The sequence below is a fragment of the Panicum virgatum genome, chromosome 9N (genome assembly GCF_016808335.1).
Source record: "Panicum virgatum strain AP13 chromosome 9N, P.virgatum_v5, whole genome shotgun sequence".
Lineage (NCBI taxonomy): Eukaryota > Viridiplantae > Streptophyta > Magnoliopsida > Poales > Poaceae > Panicum > Panicum virgatum.
In genome coordinates, this window is record NC_053153.1 from 69103975 (window position 1) to 69114943 (window position 10969).

Genomic DNA, 10969 nt, shown 5'->3' on the forward strand with positions numbered 1-10969 from the left:
CAGAATCTATTATTTTAATACAATAGTGTTAAAAGAAGCCACCATGTTCGCCGAGAGGGTATAGAAATTCTCACGTTAATCCAAAAAAGAGAAAGATATAACCGTTGGATTTTATGAAGATCTAACGCTCTAGATTAATCTAAAGAGTCTATGTCAAATAAAACTAATAAATATATAGACTAACCTAAGATGTCTTACTAAATATTTATGAATTAGGAAAATAAAAATAAAAGGTACATGTCTGTTACAATAATAGAATAAAAGCCACCATGTTCATCGAGAGGGTATAGAAATTCTCACGTTAATCCAAAAAAGAGAAGGATATAACCGTTGGATTTTATGAAGATCTAACACTCTAGATTAATCTAAAGAGTCTATGTCAAATAAAACTAATAAATATATAGACTAACCTAAGATGTCTTACTAAATATTTATGAATTAGGAAAATAAAAATAAAAGGTACATGTCCATTACAATAATAGAAGAGAGATTAGAAATTGTGTACATATTATTTCCTAATTAGATTACATTCTACGTTGATGACAAGAGAGGAGCATGCAATTATATAAATTTATTTTCTAATCAGATTACTTTCTATATTGAGGAGAAATAGGACTAGATATCACCAACCATTATTTTTTTATCAATATCACCCACTACTATTGTAACACCCCGGGTGTTTGCATAGTAATTTAATTAGGTGTCTGCACAGTAATTATGTATGTTTACTATGCATCATGTGCTTGAAATGCTTAAAAAGGATCTTTTTGTAATTATGAAAGGTTATATGTGTAATTATGAGTTTATGCAAGGTCCTTTCTGCAGTTGTGTTGAATAGGTTGTGTAATTATAGCTTTAGTGGAGGGTGTTTTTGCAAAATTTCAGTGCATTTAATGCATGGCAGCCATTTTTACTTTTGAGTCTAGAGTTGAAGTGAATTTGCTTTGAAAAAGACAAATTTCCTAGAATTCAAAATCTCTTCAATGATTTTAATTTTAGCTCTTGAATCTTTGGTCAAATAAATTTTTGCACAACATCAAAGTTGTAGATCTTGAAAAGTTGAACAACTTTCATGTTGGGCACTTTTTCATTTGAGCTTTAGTTTAAAAGTTATTTCTTGTTTACAGAGAGATCCCTGGAATTTTTAGTAATTACAAATCGACCCTTATGACCATCTCCCCTTCCCTGCTCTGCTTCTCGCCGCCGACGCCGCCGACAGCGCCGCCGCCGACGCCTTCCCGGCTTTCCCGGCCATTACTCCGCCGTGCGCTGGCGCCCACGCGTCGCGGACGACCTCCTCCCCCTCCTGTTGCTTCGCGCTGGAGCCTCCCGGCCGAGCCACGCGCCCCCGCCGTACCCATAACCTCCCCGACGGCCGCCACCGCAACGTCGCCGTGGAGCGCCCCCTGCAGAGCCCGCCGCTCTCTTCTAGCGAGCGCCCGAGCAATAGAGGAACCCCAGAGACCCATTCCCCTCGCTCTCTTGCTCTCTCCTCGCTCCCACACCGCAGAACACCGCCGCTGCCCCGCTTGAACCCCGGCGAGCTCCACCCCGCCGCGGAGCCGCCACTGCAAGCCCGCTCCACCCCTACATCCCCCACCATTAGCCGCGCCTCACCCTCGCGCAACTCCCAGACCGTTTCCCCTCGCCCAATCCTCACCGGAGCACCCTCGCCGTCGCTCGCCTCCGCCGCCGACCCGCCCTGCTCCACCGAGCCGCCGCTTCCGAGCCTCTTCCCGCAACCCTAGGACACCCAGAGGTGCGCCTTGCACCCGTGAAGCTCACGCACCCCTCCACCCTCGCCGCCGGTGAGCCCCTCGCCGGGAAACGGCCGGTCAAACCTCGCCTCCCCTCTCTGACCCGACCCAAGGACCGCGTGCTTGAATTTGAGAAAGCCCAGGGGGTTATCTGCGATGTCAGTGACTCATTGCAATAGTGCCTTAGGGACTGGTTTGCAATGTTTTTCAGTGATCTTTGAAATTCAATATCAATTCGTAGAAAATTCGTAAATTAGCAAATCTTGATGTTTTGGAATCCTCTTGAAGAGCTCTATGCAGTAGAACCATAATATGTTAGGCTTTAGTTGCAAGTTTTTGCTGTAGATTTTGTTTTGTGTTACTAGGTGTATAAATACTAGTTCTTTAATCTTTTTCTTATGTGATACTTGAAAGCTGATATTGCTCTGAAATTTTGGTGGTAGTTTACTCTTGTTACACTAGCTTTTCTATAAAAATTTCATGGTCAGTTCTTTGTTGTAGCTATTTATTTGATTTAATCCTTGTTTAGTATACTTTATTTATTATAAATAGTTTCTGTTCTTTTTAAATCCTGAAAATATTCCTGAGTGTTCATCTAGAATATCTTAACTTGTCCAGGAAGTTTGAGCATCAGTTAATGGCTAGAACAGGATCTAAAATTGAATCTTTCTAAACTGATGTCTGTTTTGTTTATTTTCTCAGAATTAATTCCGTATAGATAAAATCATGAAAAATTCACAGTAGATAAATAATCACTGTGTAGATCTCGTGTTAAATTTTGAGCTTCTGTTTGGCTCTAGTTTGATCTGTATAATTCGAGCTTGTATTAGGTGTTGCCTGCATAAATGATTTATTGTGATTAAATGGTTACATGTCTTGGCATGAATTTTACAGGGTAGATTACTTTGTTCATGTTCTGTTTAGTGTAATTTTGGTAGAATTTATTACTATTTGTACTCTGAGTTGTTGATTTATTTGCAAACCATGACTTAATTGTATAGGAAATCACCCCACTTGTTTATGAAGTTAGTCAACTTCATTTGTGCTGTTGATCATGATGCCTTGTGTAGTTAGATTTGTTATTTAACTATTCTATAAACAATTGCCCATGTGTGTTTTTAATATTGTTCTTGCATTACATATAGATACGACTACTTTGTCAGATGGGACGTACGAGCTGATCCCGGAATCTGACGGAGGTGATCTCGAAGCTCAAGTGAACACTGCGGAACTAACTGAAGCCCCGGACCAAAGTTCGGAAGAGCCTAGAGCTGAAATAGTTAGCAATTATCGAGAAGGCAAGCCCCGGACATAACCTATACTTCAAATTAATTCCATTTACTGTATTATTTTACTTGTGCATTTACAGTTCATAGGAGTTGAATTGAAACTCTAGATGCATGATCCTAGGAACCTATGTACTGAACACTAGACTTGAGTTCGAATAATTGCTAAGCTTATAGGACCGGTAAAAGTCGAGTGATTGCCTGTCACTCGCGAGCTTTATAGGAATTGCCTGTTTACTTTCTGTTATCAATATAAGGACGACGGACGGGGTTGTGTTCGATATCATGACCTTATGTGAGACCCCGTCTGTGTTGATGAACTTGCTAAGGTCGCAGTGTGTGGTAGTGCCGGTTAAGTTTTTGAAAGTACTAGCCACATGCCGTAAATATGGTACGCGGCAAGCCTAGTAGCCGATTGGACCGGGGAGTGGATATACCTTTCACTCTCTCAGTAGGGATATGTTTTATTTTATGTTGCGCAACACTACGACTTCAAGGGACAAGGTTCGGCCTTGGAGCCCTGTAGTCGGGGAGAGTGACCCTATCCACAAGCCGGAAAGAAAGGTCAACGGTTGTTTGGGAATGACCCAACGGTGTTCCAGACGTGTGTGTTAGGTTGTCCTTGCAAGGTTGAATTTCGATTCAGAATCGTCCGCCTCTCACGATGAAATGAGACTGCTTAATTGATCTGCCACACAGAGTAATAAGAGCAACAATATTCTTATTAATCTTGATGTTTGCTTAGAAGTTCCACCATGATTGGATAGTAGCTGCTTACATAGAATGGTTAATCAACTAGAATCTTGAAGCTAAAACTTGAAAGTAAGGACATACTCTTATTGCTTTTCAGCAAAAGGAATACCAGAGCCTCACAAAACCTTGCATAGTCCAGTTAAAGTGGGCTACTTATACCCGTTGACGGTTAAGTCTTGCTGAGTATTAGAATACTCAGCCTTGCTGTTGAAACCCTTTTTCAGGTATGAGTTTTGAGGATCAGATCGCTAGCTTGACCTATCCTTGCTCGTTGCCTCCTGGCTGGTCCGTAGAGTGGGATACGTCTTCGGCCGGCAATGACTGTGACGAGTAATACCCTGCTGGGGCTAGCTTGGTATACTTTTGCGACGTGTTGTAGTCATCGTGTCTCATCTTCCGCTGTTTAGACTCTGAACTTATAATCATAACTTGTATAACTGTTTTATTTAAGTTGGCCTTGTAATAATGTTTTTAACTGGCTTGTAATCATTACTATGCCTGTGTTGTAAAAATTGTGGTTGTAATATCTCTGGACTCGCCTTCGTGCGGGGTATGCTTGTTCGATCCGAGAATCGGTGGTTGTATCGGGACGTTACCCGACAGACCAAAAATTATTCCGTTTGAAGTGCGTTTAAGCTAATGTTGCCTTTATGGTGATGGTTTACGCACTTGAGCCGGGATAATTTAGGCAGTTCTGCCACAACTATATCTTAGCAGGCTTCGATGCCGCGGAATTGCAAGTAAATGCATAGGAGAAAAGCTAGAAAATTATACATCGAACCATATAGCTTGGAAACCCCAATGCAAAAGCTACTATATCTTAGCAGGCTTCGATGCCGTGGAATTGCAAGTAAATGCATAGGAGAAAAGCTAGAAAATTATACATCGAACCATACAGCTTGGAAACCCCATTGCAAAAGTGTTCAAAGTAGACTGCAAGTTAAGGCAAAACACATATTGTTGTCTCACTGGAGTTGTTAGCACAAGCCTAGCCAATAATTCTCTACATTTGATCTACATATGCAGTGGCAATAGCCAGTTGATAAAATGTATTCATGCATCTCCATCTATATATGGCATGCATATGGCCGGCCGGCAACAATACGGAGCCATCACTCTGTCCACCTATTCAGCTCCGACGGGTACCCCTCCTGAGCTTGTGGTTCCAGTGATCCAGCAAAGTAGCAGGAAATAGAGATATGACAATGGTGTAACCAAAGTGTCATATGCATCCACTCCGATGATCACAATAATGTGCTCAAAGAATAGGGCACCCATCTCACCCTATTAGCACTTCCACATCTTCGGGCACAACCACTACTGGTGCACCTTATTTTGCTGCCGTTATATCCAATTTACTACATAGGTATAGTCTTGCATGAGTAGTTGTTGGTGTCGCAGAAAACAACAAACTACATACAAATTGTCACCTTTATGATAAGAGAAACTCACCAGATAGCGATGTCTAACTGTTGACTCAAAATCTGATCACACACTTGAATGCGTTAGAAATGATCAGCACCAGTAGCCTCTCTGTGCAGACCGGTCAGACCGGTTATGCAAACAGGTCAGACCAGTACTCCAGGGAGATGGCAAAAAAACTAGAACCACAAGCTCAAGAGGGGTACCCCATCGGAGCTAATGGAGCTAGGGTTGCTCTGAGATCAGCAGACCACTTAGAACACCATCAAACGCCGTAGAGACGAGCGAAGAACAACAGATGGGGTTGGAAAAGCTAGGGGTTTTAGAGGTGAAAAGTAAAGGATAAATGTGTCAACCGGCTATGGCCCATTATATATAGAGTTTAGAGGTAAAAAGTAAAGGATAAATGTGTGAAGTAAAGGATAAATGTGTGAATCATTTGGGATTATCCACAACCGGACGTGGCCCTTCATATTTGTAGGGCGGGGAGGTCGTCTGTACCAATTAGGAGTCGAAACCCTAACAAATCTCGTGTCAAAATATAACTCCTAACTCGGATTGTGCGTTTTAGACCGGTCTGACCGGTCTTCGAACCGGTCTGACTGCCCTGGACCAGTCTGACCGATCAGACCGCGGAGCAGATCTTCCGGATGACATAACTTTCTCATCCGGACTCCAAATTGGACGTTCTATATATGCATTTTGATCATCTCGACGAGATCTACACAATGATAAAGTCAATTTGACAAAGTTGTCTTTACCGATATGACCGGTTTATATGACAGGTCTAACCGGTCTACCCAGATTGTCCAGCAAACCTGAACTGTGCCAATTTTGGATGTCAACACCAACATCTGCATTTGCTAAAAAAGAACACCAACATCTGGACTGGAAGCATCAAGCTAAAGACCTTCACATGCGGATGCAACATCAAACAACTCAAGGTGTGTTACAATTTACTAAATTGTAAATTTGAAGAATAGTGCAAAGATGCATGCTTTTTTCTGATCAAGCTATTAGCAAATAAATGAAGAATAAATGTTACAAATAATTCAGTTTGGATTGGTAGCTAAGTAGCAGCTAGACAATAGCGTCTGCTGAGCCTAGGTGTGCATTTCATCATATTGTTAATATCTCAGACACCACTGCGGATGGTGATGCCGCAAAGAAATGACTCTAACTGTAATTAGATTACTGGCAGTCTAGCTTTTGGGGAGTAATTCTAAACTAAAAAAAATAGAATAGTGTGCAATTTAGAGAGAATCAAGACAACCATGGATAAAATCACCATAACTTATTAACAAAAACTTATAGGGAAAAATATTACCAACACAGAGGGGGGGAGAGAAAAAAGGCAGGATTAGTCATATTATTCTGAGAAGGTGATGTCAACTACGAATTATAGGTTCGCTTCGCTAAGAAAAAGTGTATCTTCATAGGAGCAAATAGAAAATAAATACATAAGAGATTGAAGGAAAACAACAATAACTGAGAAAAGACTCTGATATACAAAGCGATGAGAGTCGCTAAACTTAGAAAGCGCAATGATAACCAGTTACAGAGATAAGGATCAAATGATAGCACTACATCATAACCACGACACGATCCCAACACAGTTGTTGGAACGACTATCACCCTAACTTAGTCAACACTGTCATTGCCATTGAGGTATGGTGATTACCACTAATAATAATTAAAAGCAGTGAGACGGTGATGCCTTCCTGTGTAAAATTGTGATCAATGGTTGTCCGAGAACTAAAAATTTAGAGAACAAATGATAAATGATAGAACTGCAATTGGGTGTTTGGGAAGGTACAAGCTGCAAATGTGAAGTGTCTAGAAGAGAGTTTTTTTTTGCAAGCGTAACAATAAAATTGTTGGTGATGGTGCACAATTCCTGGTGACGAAAAAGTGCTGCAACTATGAGACAAGAGGAACCATATGTATGGTGATGTAGTAATTGGAGCTTGAAGAACAAAAAAAATAAAAGAGATATAGGTCACATCCAATTCTTATTAATGTTTCGATTCAAATTCAAAAATAAATTCTAATTATAGTAGACACTCATCTAGATCTTTTTAAAGCCCAATGATAATTTATCACCATAATTAAAAATAAAAATTTACATAGCTAACCAACAATTAAAAATTATATTTATATTAAAATATAAAATATTTATTTTAAAGTAAAAAACTCAAATGTCAGCATAAAAGATGCTAGATACCCGCGCTATTTGCGCGGGCCTCCTTGCTAGTTTAATATTAATAAAAGAGTGACATAATCAGGATGGATTTGATAGAGACATGAGACTACAGTGATTACACGATATAAGAAATAAATGGCTGGAATACATGTGGTTTATTGAGTTGAAATGAGCTTTTCTACACCGATGCACCTTAATGTCGTCCGCCGTCAGGAGCTGCTTTTAAAGGCTCCAAGAACAGTTCGCTAATTTCCATCCTTTTCCCATCATCTGGTGCACCAAGACCATCGCCACCTTGGTAGATGCAGTGGGAGATGCGCGCCATATTCACACAAGCATTTGCAAAGGAGGGAGGATACTGGCATTTGTCGTAAACATCCTGATTGACTATTTTCCAGGTCTCCATGGTCAGGTCTCTCATGGCTCTGCGAGCGTTAGTCTCCATGGCTCTGTTCTCAAACATGTAAATTGCTACAGAAGATGGCGCATCTCCTCTCTTCAACTCTTCCTACATTCCCGTGCAAGTAATTAAGGTATATATGTCACGGAAAGGTCAATGTCTAATGATCTAGTAACAATTAAGTGCAAGAATAGACAGTGCTCTTACAGAATGTGTTGCCGAGTCGTTGCAAAGTCGGAATATCTTGGACACCATCTGTACCAGTTTCGGATAATGGCTTTCAAGTTGTTCTATGGAATTTTGAGTGATGGCCTCGTTGAGCATGGGAAAAGCATGGAGCAACATCAGCGGTCCAGAGACCGACATCCATCCATTGTCCAAATATTCTTGGAGGGTTGGCTTGTGATTACTGTAATAATGCCATTTTGCTTCCAATAGAAACGCCTTGCAAAGGTCATGCCACTGAGAGAGAAAAAAAAAACAGTTGGGGTCATCATATTCACTGATTAACCATGGCATTTTATGAACTAAAAATGAAACGATTCTCTGTTGTGTGTTGTTTCAATGATGCGCGGCAAGTTTAACTTGTAAAGTTCATTGCGAGTTAAATGAACTTGCAGTGTCCAGCGATGTCTCGGTCAGAATCACTGATTCACTGACACCTATCTACTTACCACTTTCTTAAGGAGGAACCGTACATCACATCCACAAGTCCTTTGAACGTGCTCAGCCACCTCGTTTGAGAAGTTGAAGATAGTGAGGTAGATTCCTTTCATGTACTCGGGTAGTAGTTCGGTTGCAGTGGCCTCCCATCTGCAAGTGGTAAAACATTTAATTTCTGATTTTGGTTCTGGTGAAGTGGTCTTATTAATCTGTTCGACATTTCTTGTAATATCTTATCAGTCCAAGGATGTGTCTTCCAAGCTTACCTTTCAATGGCATCGGTGAACACTGCAAGTTCATCTAATGTTCCATAGATATCGTAGATATCATCTAAGACCACAATTAGAGCAAATGCTTTAGCGACCACTTCTCGGCTTGCTGCAAGACTAGGTTCTGAAGCGACACCGGTTGCAAAATAGAAGCATTCCATCAAACGATCCCTCGCAAATGGTAATTTTTTGTTCAGACCAGCATTCCTCCACCAGCTGCAACATACGAGCGAGGTGTAAAAGATTGTCTCAAATTAAGGTCCTGTTTGGATTAAGTGCTGATGGGTGAAAATACTAAACTTTAGTACTAATGCTGATGGGTGAAAAGTTGAGTACTAATAGGGCGGGATAATGTTTAGCCAAGTCTAAAAAACTATAGGAAAAGTACGAGTGCTAATAAGTGCTAAAGTTTAGCACTCAACTTAGGGCCTAAAGCTAGGGAATATATCTGGTGGAAACTAGACCTGCGGGGGAGACCGCCCCCACGGCATTACACTAAGAAGAAAATCTTCTCACGCAGGTCTAGAAAATCCCTGAACCCCTGCCCCACCCGTACATAGTCCGTTACCCGTGAGAAGGGCCGGACCCCAGCTATGCTTTGGACATGGGACAAGCGAGGGATTTTTTTTTTCTCTGTGCGAGCGGGGATCGAACCCCCGACCTGGTGGTTTTCGCTGCCGCACTCCCACCAGCCGAGCTAGCGCTCGTTCGCAAACCACAATTTTGTGAAAATATGTGCAAACAACTGCAAAAAATCGTCTAAATTCACCAAAAAAAATCACACATGTAGATTATATGATGGTACACAACCTTGTAAAATATCTTGTCCAAACTCGACTTCGTTTGTGAGATATAAAAATAACAATTTTCAAGCCGGAATGTTATCCAGATGATTTGTTAGAAATTTGTTATTTTTATATCTCACAAACGAAATCGCGTTTGGACAAGATATTTTACAAGGTTGTGTATCATCATATAATCTACATGTGTGATTTTTTTTGGAAAATTTAGACAACTTTTTTTATCGTGATTTGCACTGGTTTTTACAAAGGTTGTAGCTATCCATCGAGGAAGTATCATTTCGTACATTACCGTGTTATCCTCGCAAGTTCTTGCTGGTGTAATTTTTTCACATTGTTGAAGTCAATCTTGGCGAATCGAAGCATCACTTGATCTGCTCCACCATCTCCAGCATAGTGGCCGATGAACCATCTTGCTTGCAATCTTGGGGCCGCCCAGTGCAGAGGAACGGCCAAAGCATTATCCACAGAGCTCCTTAGATGAGGACGCATTAACGGCATGCGCTCTCTTAGAGCCTCGGTTGAAAATACCCTTGCTTCGTCAAGGATATCTTCGCCTCCAAATGCAAGATGTGAAGCCTCGTACAGGGAAAGAAGACCCTGTGTGTCCTCCCGAAGTGATTTCTTGAAGCCACCCTTTCCGTCCTTCAGCCTTCGCAATAGCAGTTCTGTTGTGATTTTGTTTAGCCGACTTCGTCAGTTAATCTGCTTAGCATCAATTGGCACTCTGCCAATTTCTGAATTTTTTTTCGTATGCTGTTTTCTGAGATTGGTTACCTGGAGAAGTGGGAGACTTGTTCTGCCTAAGCAATCTGAAGAGTAAGGTCATGAGATGAGCATCGTCCATGCGATCGACGTCTTGTCCCTCCATTGTGACAGAGTTGAGTACGGCGCGGATCTCCTCGTCGAAATGGTAGGCAACACCGAGCCGTTGCAATGTGTCGATGACTCTAAGCTTTGGCAGTAATTCCATTTCATGGAGAAGTTGATGCCTTACGAGGAACTTTAACTTGTCAAAGATAGATGGATCAGCCTAGATACCAAGAATTAAAGAATCTCATAAGTACATAGTTATAGATACGGTAAGATAAGACGTACTCCATCCGTCTCGCAAAGACTGTTTATTTAGCTTTTAAATTTTATCCCTGTTCATTTAGATTGTAGCAAAAATCATCTAATTAAAGCAATATCAAATACTAAGAAACAATTGCATTGAGAAGGGCATGAAACCAATCAAACATTTATTTTTCTAGTTCCAATGCATTTACATTTATTGAGAATCTAGAGAATCAAATAAACATTACGATCTTCAATTACAAGTGCTATAGTTAATTAGAGATAACAATGTCATTTTCTACTACAAGTAGTATGTCTGAAATTTTCTAAACGAACAGTTTTTATGAAACATAGGGAGTA

At 40.9% G+C, this 10969-nt stretch overlaps 1 protein-coding gene across 1 annotated transcript; it reads right to left on the bottom strand.

The window, feature by feature from the left end:
* Positions 1 to 7491: 7491 nt before the first annotated feature.
* On the bottom strand, positions 7492 to 10586 carry LOC120691740 (alpha-terpineol synthase, chloroplastic-like). Its single transcript, XM_039974916.1, has 6 exons — positions 10331 to 10586; positions 9846 to 10221; positions 8751 to 8969; positions 8496 to 8634; positions 8029 to 8283; positions 7492 to 7929 (listed from the first exon to the last, which is right to left on the bottom strand). The coding sequence occupies exons 1-6, from the start codon at positions 10524 to 10526 to the stop codon at positions 7615 to 7617; spliced, it is 1500 nt and encodes a 499-aa protein (XP_039830850.1). The 5' UTR covers positions 10527 to 10586; the 3' UTR covers positions 7492 to 7614.
* Between the last annotated feature and the right edge of the window lie 383 nt (positions 10587 to 10969).

Bases quoted from the DNA above. Each gene is read 5' to 3' on its own strand.
- LOC120691740 (XM_039974916.1), bottom strand. From the start codon at position 10,526: ATGGAATTACTGCCAAAGCTTAGAGTCATCGACACATTGCAACGGCTC. The intron at 8,970-9,845 runs GTAATGTACGAA...CGTATGTTGCAG, and splicing joins GAACTTGCGAGGATAACACG to CTGGTGGAGGAATGCTGGTC. The intron at 7,930-8,028 runs GTAAGAGCACTG...ACGGGAATGTAG, and splicing joins ACGACTCGGCAACACATTCT to GAAGAGTTGAAGAGAGGAGA.